Source organism: Pleurodeles waltl, chromosome 8 (assembly GCF_031143425.1).
Source record: "Pleurodeles waltl isolate 20211129_DDA chromosome 8, aPleWal1.hap1.20221129, whole genome shotgun sequence".
Taxonomy (NCBI): Eukaryota; Metazoa; Chordata; class Amphibia; order Caudata; family Salamandridae; genus Pleurodeles; species Pleurodeles waltl.
This window is the reverse complement of record NC_090447.1, coordinates 198,488,886-198,508,985: the sequence shown is the minus strand read 5'-3', so window position 1 is coordinate 198,508,985 and position 20,100 is coordinate 198,488,886. Positions and strand designations below refer to the sequence as shown.

The window sequence follows — 20,100 nt, the reverse complement described above, 5'->3', positions numbered from 1 at the left end:
CGTACAGGCGTTCTAAGGCCCAGTGGAGATGAAATACACCCCCTAGCAAGAGCCGGCTGGCTTGGAAACTCCAACATGCAGTTGCATTGACATTGTATGTTCTCTACAGTGGTGAATTGATTCAGCCAAGTGTCTCCCCACTTATTTTAAGGACTTTGTACCACCTCCGGGGGGAAAATGCCATTCATGATCCACAAGGCATTGCTGGCTGCATTTGTCCACCATGGCGTTCAGAGATCCCACCCGGTGTTGTACAGCCAGGAAAATGTTCTGACATTCGAGCCATGTCTAGAGCTGTAGAGCCTACTGGCACGGAGTCCCAAACCCCACACCGCCTTATTTGTTGCAGTACCACATGGTGGTGGTGTTGTCTTTCAACACCTGAACTAACCTTCCCCTGATGGATGGACGGAAGGCTTTCAAAGCCAAGCATATTGCTCTCAGCTTCAACAGGTTGATGTGGAGCTGAAATCCGCTGGAGACCAGAGTCCTTTAATGTCCACCTGTCCCAGATGGCCACCCCAACCCGGGAGTGATGCATCTGTCTCCACTGTGAGTTCTGGTGGGGAAAGGAGAGGCATGTGCCACTGACCCAATGGCGGTTCCCCATCCAACGCTGCAAGTACCCTCCAATATCTGGACCAGATCAGAGGGATTCCCCTGAGGCTAAATCCACTGCAACTCAAGTCTCAATGCATAGCCTGCATATGCCAATGGGCCTGCTTTATCAGCTTTATAGCAGGAGGCTACGAGACACAGCAGCCTCAGAACCAGTCTTATCGAAATCCTGGATAGAGGATAAAACATCTGTATCATATCCTGAATATCTTGGACTCGTCAGGCATGCTTTATCAGTAGGATGCAGGAGGCTATCAGGCCCAGCAGCCTCAGAATCAGTCTCACCAAAATCTTGGATAGAGGATTAATCTGTATCATATCCTGAATATCCTGGACTCGTTGGGAACGGTGCCACTGCAACAAACCCCGGTTGAGGTTATGGGTTCCCAACCAGGGTTGGTCCAGTTCTGAGAAAGGATCCAGAGGGCCCAACTGACACCGAGGGTGAACCCGCCAGCGGAAACACAGTCAGGCCCCTCTCAGTCCCATGGGTCCTCACAGCGCTCCAGATGGATCTGGCTGCCCAGAAATGAGGTGCATGGCCTCGTAAAAATCTAAGTTGGGCAAGAGACGATCCAGCTCTGGGAAACTCATGGAGACGAGGAGCGCACCAGGTTAAACAACCAGGGGGATGATTTGGCAGCAGGGCCTTGACTTGTGGTGTCATTCCTGTGCCTCGTCTGGTAATGTGGACTGGCGCAAAGAAATTGAAAAATGGTTGGACTTCTTTTTATGAGACTCAACTAACAAACAGCATTATTTGGAACTTGGAGGACAGGTAACTCTGTCACAATGGTAACGGATGTCCTGTCTGCTGAAATCTGAATCTCATTGAATATAACGGGATTCAGAATTCGCCACGTTCTAAATCAGGCTCAAAGTCAGGAAGCACAATGATGACCGGCATGAACTACTTCAATAGCGGTCCCAGGACCGGTGCGAAGTCATGTGTTGAGCGGTCAGGATCTTCATAGGGCACTTTCGAATTGCCCTTGGATACATAGTTTGCAATCTGAGCAGGCTTTGACTTTGTGGTCCGGATTCAGGCACCAAAGGCAAACCAAATCTGTCGTAGACATTTGCCAGTGACAGGCACCACAAAGCTTAAAACTTACAGGTTACTTTGGAGACGTCCTCTAAAAATAGGAAAAATGCCACACTGGCTTGAAGTGTCAACAAAAATGTTGAAAAAAATCCAGTCAAACAATAACTGAGGGGAGCTCAATCCGGATCTGCCTTGATGGTGTGGAAAAGAAGGCAGAGGTCAGCGTGCTGGGGTGGCGCCTACATAGAAACCACACACTTCTCTTCCGGCGTGAATGATGCAAAGTTGGTCTATACCACCTACAGACGAACAAAGGGGCTGCTCAGAAAAAAATCTGGATCCCGGCTAATGCCTGGGGAATATTCTAAGGTAAGGAATCTGAGGCCCGAAATCTCTATAAAATGAATACTGCTTTGTGATATTATTGAAGTTAATGTAGGCTGTTGTTCTCCAACATCTTTTTGAGAACAGCACTCAAACACCATACGCGGTGGTCCAGGTCGAGAACAATTTAGAAGTATCAATATATAAAATATCAGAGCACCAACTGATGTGTTCCTAAGTGTTGTTTTGAAAACATATGGAAAAAGAAAACATTTATATTTATCTTGCACATAGGTGTGGTATGCAACAAAATGTTGCAAGACAAACCTTCAGGACAGTAACAATTGCCTTGCTTCAAGAAAGACTGATATATGGAGAACGCCTTAGATAACCTGGCAAAAGAAACTGACGAGATTCTTGCTTCTTTGCCCTGCTCTTCCAATCTCCCATCACTGAAATCGCCTTTTATTATGCAGAAAATGTGCCATTGCTGTACCTCCTACTCCTCCTAATATTAAGCTCACACCAAGCATAACAATGTGCACTTGTAAGATTAAATATGAGGACGAGACTTCATGACTGTTTTAAAAAAATATTCAATGCTACATTTTGAGTTTCTTCATTATTTTCACGTTTACATCTTAACTCTGTTAGAATATTATAAAATTTGTCAGATGTCAATTTTTGATCTACTACAGAGTTTATCAGTTCTAAAAACTATACATAGTTAGTTCCTATATCCTGTATTTGCATTACTCCTAAGTACTGTACATGATTACTAAACAAAAATATTGACCCAGAAAATCTACCTCCAGGCAGTGGCTTAAGGACAAAAGACCACAAATATGCACCTGAGCGAGCATACATTTTTGGTGACAGACATCACGGATGGGAGTGAGCAATTTGTTGTACCAACCATAATTGCCTTCATATTATCATCCTTACTTACTATCAACCTTCTTTACCTCACCTTACTTTCATCCAGTGCTTAATTTGTAAAGAAATACAGTGCTACTAAAGACAGTACTAATTCAACTACTAACCATCCCACCCCTACAGGTGTGCCAATGAAGGCTATTCTAGGTCCCCAAAGCTGTAAGAGTGGCCTGGGTGTCAGGTATCGGTCATTTTTAATCTATATCAAATGAATACACAACTGTTGTTGTGGCCATCTCTAAATTAAACAAACAGCGTCCCCTACGTGCCAGACTATCATAAGTGCCATAGTTGACAGTTGAGTGCTTGTGCCGAGCACCACAGACCACCGGCTCAGATTAAGCAGTGAAATAATTTTGTCCTTGTTACACTAATGATCTTCCAGTTTATCTGTTCTTGCCACTCTATTCCTTAATCATTGCAAGTCTTTTTCTTCTTCATGGTTCAACAAAGTAACTAAAATGCTGCCCACAAAACTTAAATGTTTCCTTCCTCACAATGTTTTACCTTTTCTCCTTCATTTTCTCCATCGGTCAGTTAAATATTGTCCCATAGTTAGCTAGCGGCTCTTGTCCCTACTGCCTCCCGCTCCTCGATCTCTGCACTTCTCTATTCTAACCTCTCCTATACTCTCTCCAACACTTCTTCTTGCATCCCTCTATAACACTTCCCCTTGAATCTTAGACTTCCTGGCCACTCCCATTCTATTCTGACTTCTCACTTTAAAGCCGCCTCTTCTGGTGTTCTTACTTCTTCAGGAAGATTATGTGATTTGCCCAAATCACAGAATGTTGAGCCAATGCTGAGACTCGAACTTGGTTCTACAGTTGCAAAGTCAGCAGCTTTGGCTGTAACACCACATCCTCTACCAGAAGGAGGAATTCATTATGTGTCATTTACAGAGGATGGCAAGAGCAAGGTAATGGGGGAACAGTGTTCTCAAGCTTTATTAATGTTATCAAAACAGTTCCCATACTTTTTAAAGAACACAACTGTTCCTGAATGGTTGAGTTGACACAGGTTGGAAGGGGAGCCGGAGGGATCTCCTGTACCGTGAAGTCAGAGACAGGAGAGGCAGCTCAGTAGAAACAAATCTTCTTTCCAGCGCGCCTGCTATTTAAAATAAATATAAATAATGTGCATTTGATTAATTAGCAAACCTAACAGGCTGCTTAGGAGTCACTGTAGGCTTTAATTACTAGAATTTCTAATTTGTCATTTTATTGGAACTAATTCAACTACTAACCATCCTACTTATTATTAAAAACATGACTTTTGAAAGCACTGTAAACATTTAATCAAAACTTTTTTGCACGTTTTGCAACTGCCTATTTGCACTGTGTGCAACCTATCATAGCGTTTGTAATACTTTTTTTTTTTTTTAAAGTAAGGACTTACTCATTCAGAGTGCTTTCTGTCAGAGGCTTGGATGTCTTAGCACTATAAATAAACTTAATTATTTCCCCAGGACACCAACCAGGATTGAACTCAGCGAACGTTCTGTTACACCCACAGACATCAGAAGCGATCACCTTAACCAATTTAACTGTTCTGCTAGAAAAATGTATTTCCCACAGATCAATTTCAGTTGCATCTATTTTTGCAATATTGTCTATATGCAGTTACCTGTAGATAACAGACCAACAAAGTAGTTACAGAATATTTTGTTCCCGGTGTCAACCCTTTTTAGCACCTTGTTTCCTGAATTGTTCAGCTACCTGTTGGGCATCTTCTTCAGTGTAAGAGATGTTTGTCAACTGTTTGGTTACCTATAAGGGGAAACTGACAACACCTTGGTCATGTTGTGCGGAATAAAATGTAAGTAAATAAATAGTACGCGTCAAAACGATGTTTAACGGGTTAAGAACGTCTGCACTATGACACGAAACATATCATGTTAATCACAGTGACAAAAGTAAAAAAAAATGCAAGAACGTCATTTATTTTTTACATACATTACAGCGAATTATACAAGGGCAATAGCAGATATTCATGAAGATCTCAAATACTGTTTAAATGGGAATGCGAACGTTGCAGAAAATTATGTTTTCTGTCTAGCAGGCCTCTTCGTTTTAAGTTCACATTGCTGATGTTTTGTTATATGGAGTTACCTTTCAAATTTAGTAGCACCTGCGGGATGGTCAGGCTCCAAACGCACGGTGAAGAAATAAAAACAGAAGGTAAATGTCGAACTATATGACCAAATAAAGGCTGAAGCGATTTCAAGTGCTAAATTTAAACGTAGAGAGTCCATCTTCAAGAATTAAGGTGCAAAAAGCAACCTAAAATGGCTTTCAATATCGAACCAAAATCTAACTAATACACCAAATTATTCAACGTGTCTTATTATTGCGTCAGTCTGCAATAAAACTCTTTTTCTTGTTTAAAACCAAGTCAAGATGGGCCCCTGAAAAGTGACGCAGTTCGTAGACTGCATTATTCCAACAAAATCTTTGTGCAAACTTTACAGACACACGAGGAAGAGTTCATTTTTACACTGAACTGTTCCTGTACAAACAGGAAAAGATAGATTGTCCTCCTAAACCAAATATCCTCATTTGTTCCTGTCTTGTTTGTAAAACACAGCTGTGTTAGAGACCTTTTTGCAAGCTCCCAAAGCTTCCAACACCCGACGTCATGATGGGACATTAATAAATAATCCAGTCATGCAGAAGATGGACTTGTGAAATCGCTGCACTTTCAATCAAAATTTTGTTTGCAGCTTAATTTTCTTTATTCTGCAGTAAACCCGGCATCTAAGGGAAAAGTGCATCCTTTCAGAAAAAAGTCTCTCGGCAAAGAGGACATGTGGACTTGTTGCTGGAGGTAAACCATGTGTACTGAAAGAGAAAAATACTTATTTAGGCAGATCAACACATACATGAAACGCCAAAGAACAACTAACAGTAGAAAATATTTTTCAAAATATTTGTTTACACTGGAGATTGAGACATCAAGCAAACTCTGACATATCCCTGAGGGGGTGGCAGGTGGGGCAAATGCGGTAATGTACGGATTAAAGTGAAAGGACGGACTACAGAATGTTAGATTTAGGTTTTTTCCAGCCATTTAGCTGGACTCTTACCTGTTTGACACTATTGTACTTCCCCTTGTTTCTATGTTTCTTTCATGACTCTCTGGGACTTGATTGATGTACTTAAAATTCTGCATAAACAAACCAATTAAAAAAAAACTTTCCTAAAATGTAGTACACTTTTTGGGATACTAGTGTATAAAGAGGATTATAATCCAGTCCGATGCTTTGAAAGGTCCTGGAGGCCATGAAAGTGAAAGCGATTCCTTAATCATTCCTGGTAGTTGAATGAGCCCAGGACGGAGTGTCGGGCACTGAATTATTAAGGTTATTGCATAATATTTCAAAGATGGTTTGTTGAATGGGCAGGGAGGAAATTTAAATCAGGATCCTGCTTGCTGCTATGCAGCGAGTTAAGTTTTGGAGGTAGCCAGGACCTCTGGCCCAGTAAGCTTTGGGCATGATGCAGCGTGTTTTACATTTTATTCTGGATTCCATTGGGAACCATTAAAGTATACTCGAGGTGGGCCTGTTTGTAGAAAGTAGGCACAGCCTGGTTGTGTTTTTTTTTGCACTCTTTGAAGCCTTGAAATGAGGATTTTTGCAAATGTATTCTGAAAACGGAGACTTTGCTAAAGCACTGCATTTGTTTCATGAAATCTAGGAGACAACATAATCGTCCTTCAGAAACACTGGGAAGTCACATGCACACGTGCACTGGTAGTGACTGACACTGCGCACTTTTATGCAGTGATGTTATTATTCCTCAACCACTCTACCATCGGCTCCCTACAGAGAGCAAATAGGAGAGAGGACAGCCCCGTCTAGTGCTTCTTCGATTGTTGAGTGGACTGGAGTAAGGACCTTTGCTTGAGGATTGTTGCATCCACTATACACCCATCTACAGAAGAGTGGAGCAAAGTCAAATGTAAAAAGGCTTTCCCTCAAGTATGGCCAGTCTATTTTATCAAATGCCTTTTCCATGTCCACTGCCAATAGAAGAGCTTTGTCTGCATTCTTCTGATGTTATCCACAATGTGTACAGTTTTTCTGGTGTCATCATGGCAGTGTCTTCTTTTTATAAAACCGGGCTGATCCAAATTGATTAGCCCTGACATGATGGGATTCAGTCTGGAAGTTTTTTAATTTGTTTAAGATGCCATGAACCTCTATTATTATAGACAGTTGTCGATCTGTGACCGTCAAAATCTGCAGCCTAACCAGTGCTCTCAGTCTGCAGACGATCAAGCTTGCCCACTGTGCTGTATTTTTGCTTAGAACACAGTAGCCCGTACACCTCTTTATCTGCACCAATGATTGGAAAATGGGCTAGTACTGTTCATCAAATCTTGAATGTTTCTGTTCTCTATTGTCGTATATATCGCTACTTGTTTATTTTAACTTTGTTTCACTCTAGTGTCTGTTTTTCTTTTCTGGTAAATATTTTAAGAGGCGCTTGAGAATCTGGTGTACCTTCTCCAAGAGGCTGAGCATGAAGAATGATTGTGTGGTTCAATCAACCAGGGACTGCGCCTCGAAGAATGGAAGCAACCGTTAGCTGTGTGATGTAAGCTGAGAGTGTTAGGATTTTTTTAGGCTTGCTTCTAAGCCTGGTTTCAAGGGCAGATTGGTTGGTTTTATTTTCTTTGACAGAACTGTAACTTCCTCCTCCGTCATGGGTTACAAGAAGGTGAGAGCGGCTTGGGGTGGAGACAGAATAGGGGTTTGGTTAAGGGACAGTACCGTACTCTTAGTGACAGCGTCCCAGATTTTCAACTTGAAGAAATGTAATAGATAATTAGTGCTGCTTGATGAGCTAGGAGAGGTTTCATCACTTCATAGTTTGTCACTTCTTAGAAGATGCCGATATTTCCTTCATTTGATTCAGAGTCTAAATGTGTTCACCGTAGTAAGCATTTGTTTGTCTGGTTAACTGTTTTGAGGTATCCCATTTTCTCAATCTTTCAACTGCTTTGTTTGCGTCTACTACAGAGTTATGCCATTTGCGTTCTAGATTACATCATTTCATTTAATTTCTGCAAACTTGCTATAGCATCACTTCATAAAGGAACTGTTCCTGGGATTCTTTTTCCTCAAATGGTGGGATGCAATGTTTTGCAGTGTATGAGTTATGTTATGATGGAGGTTAACAAGCAGAAACTCTGGATCAATTCAGGTTGAAGGGTCTATTTAAGCTGCTTTGTAAAGCTTATCAAAATTCTCTTCACTTAAGTCAAGTAACTGTCTGGCTGGGATAGGAGTTAAATCCGGTTGGGTATGGGAACAACGCAGGCAGATGATATTAGTGTGGATAAGGGCAAAAGATGAATAGTAAGAACATGGTTGAGGCTCTAAGTTTAATGTCTTTCATCAATATTACGAGAGACTATCAGCTCTAAAGAGTGTCTGGCTTGCTTAAATCCCAGAACACTCATGTTTGCAATCAGGTCTGCAGGAGGTGTTCAATCTATGTGCTTATCCACAGATTCGATTTCACATGGTAGTGCTTTTCTGGGGAATGGGTTGGTGGTGCCAATACAAGTTTTGCACACAGAAAAGCATGGTTATACTGTTAGGAAAAAGGAAGTGTTAGAAAAGGGTAGCAAAGTGTTTAAATTAGCACTTAAAGGAAGAGAAGTGTAAGTATTGTACTTTCATGTGAGCCAGTGACTTAGCATGTATGAATGTCACCAATCCCACTCGCTTGGGTCCTCTGCTATGGATATTTCTGAATCCTGGAGGTATCACATCATAAAAGATGGTATGAAATTGGTCCTTGAACTATGCCTCAGTGACCCCAGTATATGGCACTCTGGGCCTGATTCTAACTTTGGAGGACGGTGTTAAACCGTCCCAAAAGTGGCGGATATACCACCTACCGTATTACGAGTTCCATAGGATATAATGGACTCGTAATACGGTAGGTGGTATATCCGCCACTTTTGGGACGGTTTAACACCGTCCTCCAAAGTTAGAATCAGGCCCTCTGTCTTAAGCAGGAGTTCATGAATATCCTAGGAATGCTCATGGGCATATTATTCTTTATAATGGGCTTTCAATCAGGTTTAGGTACAGATGGAGTATGGGTAAGAATAAGGAACTATATTTTTTCATCAATGGGCTATGGCCTTTCACAGGCTCTGCTGGAAGTTGTGTGGGACTGGTGTCTGATATACACTGGAAGTTGTCATGTCTTTTGCAGGCTGGTTAAAACATCTATGAAGTGGGTATTTAAAAGGAGTCACAATAAATGCAGTTGGTAGGTTCTTTTGAGCATTAATTTTGAATGTTATAGTACATCATCTACAGAGTGTTTGAGATATTAGTGATGGATTGGTAAATGAAGTCAAGAACCAACCCTAGACTTTGGGGAGACTGTGACACTACTCCACAAAGAATTGCAGACTTCTGTCACTGGCCTAGATTATGATAGTATCATTGGAGTAGATCGTGTCTGACAGCTTCATGTTGACAGAAGAGCTTCATGTAACATCAAGTTCATGGCTCTCTTCCAGATTATTGACCTTAGTTGTGGATGTCTCTTACCAAGTTGCAATATGATGGCTCCCCCTTTTTACATGGTCACCCCGATTTTTCCTGCTAACTGGTATTCATGGTTTTTGAACTCTGTATACTGGGGTACTGCTGTCCAGGTCAGAGTGTATTCCTAGTGAGTGTGCTGTAACCCCTGAACGATGGTAAAATTGGCTAATGCCCAATTCGTATATTTAACTTTCCAGTACACAGCGAAGTAAATACACCCATGACATGGTAGGTTATATGTCACCTGTGGACAGTTACCTGTGGGCAGAACATATTGCAATACCCACTAGGGTGACAAGGAAAGCATGGCTTCAGGATTAAATGTATCATTTAATTGCTGCAACTTTTAAACCTGCATGCAAATCTACCAAAATAACTGGCTGACAAGAAGAATCCCTAATTTTCAATGTTAAGTAAGTCACACCTCATAGGCCTTTTAGCCAACAAGGTAGGATGCCTACAATTCAAAAGTAGAAGATGTAAGAATTTAAAGTTGGCATGTCCTACAGTGGTAAGCCCCACAAATTATTCTTACTGTTATGGCTGCAGCTGTGGCTACGAGCCAAAACAAAGTATAATTTAAATACCATTTTAGTAACAATTGTTTTGAATAAGCATATAGTGCATTCAACCACTGTATAATATATGTATTAAAACCCCACTTCAATTGCGAAGTTGGATTTGTGACAAACATAAAGAAAATGTAACTTTTAGGAGGGTGGGCTTTGCTTTCTGAATCTCCAGTCGGCTAATTAGCTAGCCTGCGAGCAGCTGCCCTCTCTGTCAGTGCTCTTCCCCTGATAAGATGTGAAAACTGCGCCCAAGCAGAGACAACAGCTTGGGCCTTTTCGCAGAAGACCCTGGGTGTGAGGTATGTAACTCATATCCTCTCAGGAAAGCCCACTTATATTTAAGCATATAGTCATACCTGGGGGAGAAAGGACCTATGATCACAGGGCCACTGTAGCCACCCTAGCACCGTCCCAGTGGAGAGGAGGCTGGTCCCAGAACCAGTTTCATGTGGTTGCAAAAGGGGAAATGCTCATTTGACTAGAGAATCCCTAGGTGCGCCACTAACTTTTTCCAGGGACATAACATGCAGTAAAGCGCAAGAGGGTCAGAGTAGAGCCCCCATTTTAGAATGCACATTTTTAATGATTCAAAAGACATTCTTGCATCTTTTTTGTGTCTCATCTTGAGTACGCAGAGTGACAACGAAGGGACAGATTGGTTTCCATGATTTCCTTGGGAATATGTGTAGTCATGTTTCAGGTTGCACATACCATCTGGTACCGTGGTATCTTTCGGTGTTCAGATGGGGGCACTGTGGGCTAGCTAGGAACCATGTCAACATTTCCTGATTGTGTAGGCTGACTGTTGAAAAGATTAGATTCATATATCAAAAGGTTCTGCCATCTTGAGCTTTAATGAAAACGATGCACTCTGGGATAGTTTGCAGTAAGGCAAACAAGATATGCTGCAAGAGGTAAGCCTCAACCATGCCAACTTTTTGCCCAATCAGTATTGCCCAGGAGGCATCCTTATCAAGTGATAATAGACTACTGTCCAGGAGTCACCCCAATCCATTGGCTAGTGAATTGCATGAATGTGGCACATCACACTAGCGCCTTGGAATAAATCTGGACTTATGGAAGATCAGAAGAGAAAGATGCTTTCTGGCAGTTACACGTGAGGCGACCTAAAGAGCTGGACATACTCCCACTTGAAGCCAGGAGTAGGAAGTGTACTCAAAGTGTCAGTTGGCTGGTCTCCTTTGTGGCTACAGAGATGTGAGGGAGATGCAAGAGGCCTTTTGCTGGAGTGATTAGCTGACCGTGGGCAAGTGGTCTTTGACTGGACTATGCTACTGGCCCTGCTGGAGTGGGGGTCCTGGGAGCCTAAAAAGTGACTAAAAGGAGCTAAGCCATAAAATGTTGGGACTAATCTCCAAAAGCTATCCGCCCAGAGCATGATTTGGCAGCCAGGAAAATCAGATAATTCCTACTCTGAGCTTTATTCCACATCAATGAATACCTCAGTGGACCATCATGGCTAAGCTATACAGCTCCATTGTGGCTATGGCTTTGCGTGACCTGCCTGGCTATAGCCAGTGGATTCCACTAAAGGTTTTTGGGTTCCAAATGTAGAAATCCTGATAGCTTGACGGGGCAAAAACCAACAAGACAACTTTGGTGGCTGCATATTTTAAATATTTCTGCTCTCCCCCCAAAACACTTGGTAGAACCACTTCTATTTTTCCTCCAACAATACATGAAGGATGCATTATTTTGAACTTGCTTAATGAATTGCAGTGCTGTGTCAGTTATGTTGTTGCAACTAGAAAGTGATATAGAAAAAATAAGATATTTTGCCGATGCTGAAGTTAGGTTGGTACACTGAGAAATGAACCACAGCTCGAAAATCTGTCTTTATTCAACTGAGTTGTTCAATGCCCAACACAAAACCGGGATCTTTTTATTTATTTTTTAACTGTCATTTGAGAACAATGGCAATGGATTTGAAGGTCTTAAACTGGCATAACTACCATGGCTTTACTTTCCTTTTCTATAGCAGTTGTTAATGGTTCCAAGACTGAAGGCAGTCGCAAAAGTGGAGTTGGAGACCCCAAGTGAGTTGTGTAATGGCCATGGGGAAATGCCATCCCACCTTTGTGTTGGAGACTGACTGAGGATCCCTAGGGCCCCTTAAGTTGACCCGTGCCCTTTTTATGGAGGCAGCTGTGCACCAATGGATTGGGCTGAAGAACAGTCAACTGAACTGGCAGATCTCTGCCTCAGATGCCATATGGACCCCAGGATCTCCTCTTGCTGCGTTTAGCTTGGATTTTGCCCCATTTGGCACAGATGGTAGAGAGAAAGGTGAGGATTGTGGCTGAGGGTAACACATGGCTGTCTTACCAGCATTTTGTTCTGCCCTGCTCAGTAGCGTTTTGGCAGTGTGATTGATTAGCCTTCATGAAATGGTGTGACAACTTGCGGTAGAGCGGAGGCCCTTGTGCTAAGCACCAGTTTGTCAGGGTGGACAGAGGGGTAAGGTGGCTTGGATGATAATGCCTGCAGCTCATTTACTCTGCGGGAGGATGTAATTGCCACAAGGAAGGCTCTTTTCAAAGTCATATCCCTGAGGGGACAATTGTGGAGAGGCTCAAAGGGAGCACATATTAAGAATGTTATGACCAGATTGAGATCCCACTGAGGCATTACAAATAGTGAGGGAGGGAAAAGATTAACAAGAGTTTTTAGGAACCTATGTACAATAGGGGACTTGATTAAGGATAGTTGGTCAGGCAGCCGCAGGAAGGCTTAAAGAGATGATAGATAGGCCTTAAGAGTGCCCAGAGCAGTGCCCTGCTGGGCAAGGTTAAGAATAAAGTGTAGGAGTTCAGAAAAGGGGGCAGAGAGAGGATCAACATTTCTTTGTATACCACGCCGCAAACTTTTCCCAATAGCAGGGGTATACCGTTTTGGTAGAGGAACAACTGGCTGCCAGAATAACGTGACAGACTGAGGAAGGAATGACGAAAGCTGTCAACTGCTGCCGCTCAATCACCAGGCAAGAAGGTGGAGAGTGGACAGGTATGGGTAAGGAACCCTCCCCTGCTACTGTGAAAGAATATCCTCCTGAAGGGACAGCCTGATTGGAGGATCTATGTCCATGCTTCATAGCTCGGGATAACAGACTCTCCATGCCCCATCCGGAGCCTCAAGAATAACTTGAGCCCGATAGTTCCTGATCTTCTTGAGCACTCTGGGCAGAGGTGGTATGGGTGGAAAGGCATACAGGGAGCCTGAACTCTACTATAGAAGAAAAGAATCTCCAAGCGACAGCTGCCTTGGAAGCTCCAGCGTGCAAGTGATGATATTGGGCGTTCTCAGTGGTGGCGAACAGATCTAACCAAAGTTCTCCCCACTTCTGAAAGAGACCTTGCGCTACTTCCAGGTGGAGACACCATTCGTGATCCGCTAGGCATTGACAGCTGAGTTCTTCTGGCCTGGTGTTCAGAGAGCCCACAAGGGGCTGAACCACCATTGAAATGCCCTGTTGTTCCAGCCAAGTCTAGAGACGCAGGACCTCTTGACAAAGGGTCCATGACTCCACCCCACCCTGTTTGTTGTTGCAGTACCACATGGCGGTGGTGTGAACACTTGCAGTAGCCTTGATTGATGGCAGAAAGCCTTTCAAATGCCAGTCGCGTTGCCCGGAGCTCAAAAATGTTGATGTGGAGTCCTGCTTCCGTCGGAGACCTCTGATCTCCACCTCTCCCAAATGTCGTCACATCCCAAGAGCGACCCATCTGTCACTACAGTGAGATCTGGTTGGGGAAGGGAGAAGGGTCTGCCTCTGAACCAATCGTGGTTCAATAATCACTACTGCTGCTCTTTCGCTGTTCCCTCCAAGATCTGTACCATGTCGGAGAGATTCCCCATATGCTGTGCCCACTAGAACTTCAGGTCCCAATGAGGAGCCCGCATATGCCAGTGGGCATGTGTCACTAGCAGGATGGAGGAGGCCATGAGGTACAGCAGCCTCAGAGTCAGTCTCACTGAAATCCAGGATAGAGGTTGAAACGTTAGTATCGTAGCCTGTTCAGGAGGATATGCCCAAAACTGCACTGTGTCCAGAACATCTCTGATGAAAGGCAGCATCTGAGAGGGAGTTAGGTGCGACTTTGACATGTTGATAGTGAACCCAGCGAACGAAGAAGGTTCACCGTAGTCTGGAGGAGGGAGATGACAGCTTGGGGCCTGACTGCTTTTTGCCACCAGCTGTCGAGAAAGGGGAAGACTGGCACCCATGATCTCCACATATGAGCTGCAACCACCGCCATCACCTTGGTGGCCACTAGAAGGGCAAAGGTAAGGCCAAAGGGAAGCACTGAGAACTAAAAGTGCTTGTGGCCTACAGTAAACCACAGGTAACGTCTGTGGGCAGACAGGACAGGAAGGTGGAAATATGTTACGATCCAGTCTCCTGGGTCCAGAACAGACGAGACCTGAGCCAATGTGAGCATTTTGAATTTCTCCTTCTTGAGGGAGTGGCTTAGGGTTCAGAGACCTAAAATAGGGTGAAGACCCTTGTCGTTTTTGGGAACCAAAAAGTAGCAGTAATAGCAATCACAGCCTACTTCTGGCACCGGAACCCTCACTATAGCTTCTTGGCCAAGAGAGCTGAGAGTTCCATGCAAAGAAGGGACAGATAATCCTATTTCAGCCAGTCGTGAGCTAGTGGCTTGGAGACCGCTGGCTACCTGACCCACGAGGCCTGTGGTTCCCGCACTCTTGGCCTCGCAGAGGGTGGGGAGCATGAGTGGCTTGGTGGCTGAGAGGGAAATGCGGCGTCTGGAAGCCCTTCCGTATCCACGAAAGGCGCAAAATGAATATTGGGGATGACAGGGGCCACTGAGAGACCCAAGGACTTGGCAGGAGCCCGAGAGTCCTTAAAGGGCTCCTACTCCGATGACATCCGTCTCTTCTGAGACTAGGAAGATTCAAAGGGCATGTCCATAAGGGAAGCTTGGACATTCCCCGAAAATCCAGATGTCCTCAACCAAGCGTGACGCCTCAGGGCCACAGTCAATGAAACCACTCTTCCCAATGAGTTGGTTGTGTCGAGTCCACATAGTACTGTGAACTTTGATGCTTCTCTCCCATCGGCAACAGCCTGAGAGACTACGGTCCAGGCCTCCTCTGGGACCTGTGGCAGCACTTGCACAACCGTGTCCCATAGAGTGTGGGAATAATGGACCAAAAGTCATGCAGTGTTCACAGACTGCAATGCAAAGCTGGCAGAAGACGACAACTTCTTCTCCTAAGACTCCAGCTTTTTGGATTACCTATCTGTGAGGCGGTAGGGAATAGGCTTTAGGGTGTTGAGGCTTGGGCCACCAAGCTCTTCAGGGTAGGGTGTTAAGTAAGGAAGTTTGGGTCCCCTGGGGCATGGGAGTAGCAGCAGGCAATCATCTTATTCACAGGATTCCCTGTGTTGGGTTTGGCCCAAATCTTCAAGAGGACGTCACTGAATGGAGGAAGGGGTTCTGATGAGGAAACTCCTGGTTGCAACACCTTTGTCAAGATGTTAGTCTTCACTGCCCCCGAGGGCAGCTGAAGGTCAAGCACCTCAGCCACCCTCCAGACGACCAACGCATATGAAGCTTCCTCCTCGGTAGCCATGATAATGGGAGAAAGTAGACCAGCACCTCGAGAAGTATCCAATCCACTGGCTTCACCCACGTCCTCACAAAAGTCCATAGTAGGGTCTTCTCTGTAGGGCTGGTTTTCTGCAGGGTCCAGCGACCCCTCACATTCCTCCCTGAGGCCTAGCCCAATGGAATAGGGCTCAGGCTCCGATCTAGGAAGCAAGATTCCTGCTGGCATTGGATGTCGCATCATGCAACGCCTCTCCGGCTCCATGTTGGGGATCGCGATGGCGCCGCCTGGGTGCCAGGAACATCAACATCAGGACCAGCATTGGGAAAGGTCGAGTTGGTAAGACCAGTGCTGGTTCGGGTCCAAGAATTGATCTCTGGGTGCCCACTCGGGCTGAGGGCGGAGCAGCCGGCGGAAACAGATGGAGCCCCTTTTCACCTGTGGGAGCCAAAGACCCATCGGAGGGGTTGGGCCGCCCAAATATGAGTCAAATGGCCTCATTAAACTCTTTCAGTTGGGCGGGGGATGCTGTGGCTCCCGGAAAGTGTGGTAGGCGTGGATTCGGCCCGGGCGTAGACTATGACGAACCAGGCCTCAAATGTCACCACTCCCTTGTCTCGTCGGCCGAGGACAGATGAGGTGAAGTCGAAGACTACTTCTGGCTCTTTTTCTTTTGCTTCAACTCACCCAATCATCCTGGGGACTTTGAGTGGAATGACGATGACCTAGGGCTTCACAAGCGGTGCAGGAACCTTCCTCTTGACTGGGACCTCTATTTGTACAGAGTCGCATGCAGGGCCGCCATGAGCTTTGGGGAACGCTCCCCCAAAGCCTTCAGGTGCATGGTGAAGCAATCAGAGCATGAATTTGAGTTATGGTCGTGCTCCAGACACCGCAGGCAGACAAGATGTGGGTCTGTCGGCTGATGACAGGCTCCGCAGAGCTTGAATCCTGTTTTTCTAGATGACATGCTATACACCAGGAGGAAAACCTTCCCCCTGTATCATGGGCTCCACCCAGAGCAATTATAACTATGCTCTTAATTAGGTAAGGTGTCATCCAACAGGGTGCACAGGGTGAGGACCTGGTTTCCTCTGAGAATACTAACATCCTGATTTTAACTGAATTCACAAAGGTAGTTCAGAAGCAGCATAGGGACTCTGATTCTGCTAAAAAAGGAATCGAGAAAACAGATTCAAATATGTAACACATTATTCTGGTAGGCTTCAGGTCAGAGCTGATGGTTAATATATTTTTTTAATACAGTCTGTGAACATTTGGGAATGGATGAATGGGTGGGAGATGCAGGGTTGAAGGTGGACCACTAGGAGGAGTGCCACATCCAAATAGAGGAATATGTCCATTCTACAAACCCAGAAGTCTATTTAGGACCAAACCAAGGTCAAGGGGGTGGAGGGCACTAAAAAGTTTTCTTATGAAAATGTGATGACCGAGTCAGAATAAGGGTTCTGGCATGCCTGAGGGACTGCCTCCAAAGCGAAGGGTGATCATGGTTTGGGGATACAGGAGACCATGGGGTAATAATACATTAACAGCTTCTTTATTCAATTCTTCACATTTCCATTTTCTCCCACCCATCTGAGGCCTTGCTTTACTGGGACTGAGCTTCACCTTTATCACTACATAACCAATGAATTGGGGTAGAGTCGCTAATTCAAGGAATGTCAAATTTAGAAAGACACTAAGGTGGCATGAACTTGAATTGCACTGATTTCAATGTCTGACTCACCAAGGAGGATAGTTGTTTTTTTAACATAGTTAGGTGACGCTTGCTGATTGGTTTGGCTCAAGGTGATTAGGATTATGATTTCTAACATTTGTTATTCTTTACTTTTTCCTTCTGTTTATGTTTTTGTGTTTGAATGTGATAGTATGATTGTAAAGAAACTGGTATGCCATGAATCTGGGTTGCTTATTTCAGACCTGTCACACCGTTGGTGTGGGGCAAGGTGGGCGAGATGGTTTTCTAGGGAAATTTTGGACTGCAAAGGTCAATGACTTAATAGAAGCGTTTTATTAATGGGCTATGTGCAAGTGGTGGGTGTGATAGCTGCTCTATCTTTATGTTGAAATAATGGAGTTTAAAAAGACCTGTGCTATTGCACCTACTGGGAGTATTACGACCATGGATTGCAAATGGTTTACAGTATAAAAAAAACTGTAAAATGGTGACTCAGTTTCTCCACTGCCATACATTTGATTTCACTCTACTTCGGGAAAATCATTTTTGGGGTAAAATTCAGTGCCAATGCCAATTTTCTAGAGAGAAATATACCAGGTGGGCTCATGCTAGTTTTACCAGGGGGTGTATGTGTGTGTGTCAGGAGAGTTCTGGCTGTACGAACCTCCTCTTTGTGATATCTAGGAGATGGTTCTACAGCAATGGTAGCTTACATGGTGGCAGGTGCATGCAGTCGCCTGAACATCACTATATTATGTGTTTACTCAACTGCCTAGGTTTCAAAATGTAATTTTACCTAAATTATGCACCTTATTGGCTGAGGCAGTTATTTTCAGGGCAATTATTATTTAAAGAGAATGTTAATGATGTGCTGTATACTAACCAAGACTGGTCAACCACGGGCTATCCCTGGGCTGCTAAATTCTGCATGTGTTAGGGCAACAACAATGCTTCATTGTTTTAAGCATTAGCTATAACAGCAACTAACTTTAAAGTTACCTTTAAAATAACATTATTGCACCAGAGCAGAAGGTGTCAGGGTTTGCCCAAAAATGTTCAAACTCTAAATCTGTAAGGATGGTTCTGACACAAATTGCCCAAGGATTCTCAGTGAGTTCCAATGACTAAGTGGCTCCTACATGGTTTGTTTGAAAATTGGAGCCTTGTAGCAGTTTCTATTCAATTTTAACCAGTACGCCACTGGGCCTATTGTAATAATCTGGAGATAGCCTGGATGTTAATCTCCATATTCAAGGTCACTAGAGGGGTAGCAGGACCTAGCTTAAATAAAGCTCTCAGAAACCGATTTTCAATTGCAGCTCCCTGGTTTTGGTGTAACTGTACATTGTGGCAGCAACAGCTTTTTGCCAATGCACCTTTAGTATTATACTGAGGAGATGAATGCCGAATTTGTGCTTGAATCTCAATAATATATTAGTTGATTGCTTAAGTACAGTTATAGCCTTTTCCAGGTGGCAACTCCAATCCAGTTTTTGATTGAGGCGTACACCAGAAAGATGAAAGCTGGTAACGCATTCAAGCCCTTGGCTGTTAACTGACCGCTATCTATAAGACCTGACAGCCATAGGATGGTCTTCCCCCCAACGTTTTGCTATTTTTCGGACCTCGTTTTTGCTGGCTATAGGACTCTGTGCCCTTTACCACCACTAACCAGTGCTAAAGTGCTTGTGCTCTCTCCCCTAAAACATGGTAACACTGGCTCAAACCCACTTTGCATATTTAACTTACTTATGAGTCCCTGGAAAAGAGCAATACAGGTGCCCAGGGCCTGCAAATTAAATGCTACTTGTGGGCCTGCAGCACTGATTGTGTCACCAACCAAAGTAGCCCTCAAACCATGTCTCAGGCTTCCCATTGCAGAGCCTGTGTGTGCAATTTAAGACTGCCATGTCAACCTGGCCAAATAACTCTTTTGCCCAAACATTCCCTTTTTATATATAACTTTATCCCCATGGTAGGCCCTGGACAACCCAGAAGGCAGGTTGCAATGTATTTAAAATGTATGTACTTTTAAGATTTACATGTCATGGTAGTGAAAAATTCCCAAAGTCGTTTTTCGGAACAGTACGGCCTATCTCTCCCACAGGATAACATTGGGATTACATTTTAAAAGTATAATTCACTATCTGGAAGAGATACCTTTTCCAGTTTGGTGTCTCTGGACTCACAATTTAAAATCACAACTTATGGTGAAGTTGGATATTAAACTGCAGTTTTGAAAATGCCACTTTTAAAACTTGCCATTTGATGCCTGTCTCAGAATAGGCGTCTGGGGACAGCCACAGACAAAGGGAGCTTAGAAGTGACTTAATGGGCCTTCCACCTCATGATGGGCACCCTGGCCAAGGATAGGAGGGAGGAGCTGGGCACAGTCTCACACTTACACCTGAATAAACTGTGTCCTGTCCCAACACAAAGGGATGCAAGGATGCAACCCCCCCCCCCCCCCCCACCCCACCCACCCAATAGCGAGCCTGGAGCCAGGACAGGAAGGGATGAATTCTGTGCACTTCAAAGACCTTTCTTTGGAGTCTCCCCCACTTGAAAAGCCCAACTGGGTATAAGTACTGGACCCCTAACACCACCAACTCAGTACATTTATGGATTTGTGGATACTATGCCACAAACAAGGACTGCAGTGCTGCTCCAAGGTCTGCTAATCTGCTAGACCCCTGCTTTGTTGTGCTGACCTGCTGCCTCTTACCTGGGA

At 44.2% G+C, this 20,100-nt stretch overlaps 1 protein-coding gene across 1 annotated transcript in view; it reads right to left on the bottom strand.

The window, feature by feature from the left end:
- Nucleotides 1-4,849: 4,849 nt before the first annotated feature.
- Nucleotides 4,850-20,100, bottom strand: part of LTN1 (listerin E3 ubiquitin protein ligase 1) — a 488,777-nt gene continuing 473,526 nt past the window's right edge. Inside the window, exon 30 of the mRNA XM_069204077.1 lies at nucleotides 4,850-5,763. Coding sequence (XP_069060178.1) covers nucleotides 5,701-5,763 — 63 coding nt within the window. The 3' untranslated portion in view covers nucleotides 4,850-5,700. The remainder of the gene's footprint in view (nucleotides 5,764-20,100) is intronic.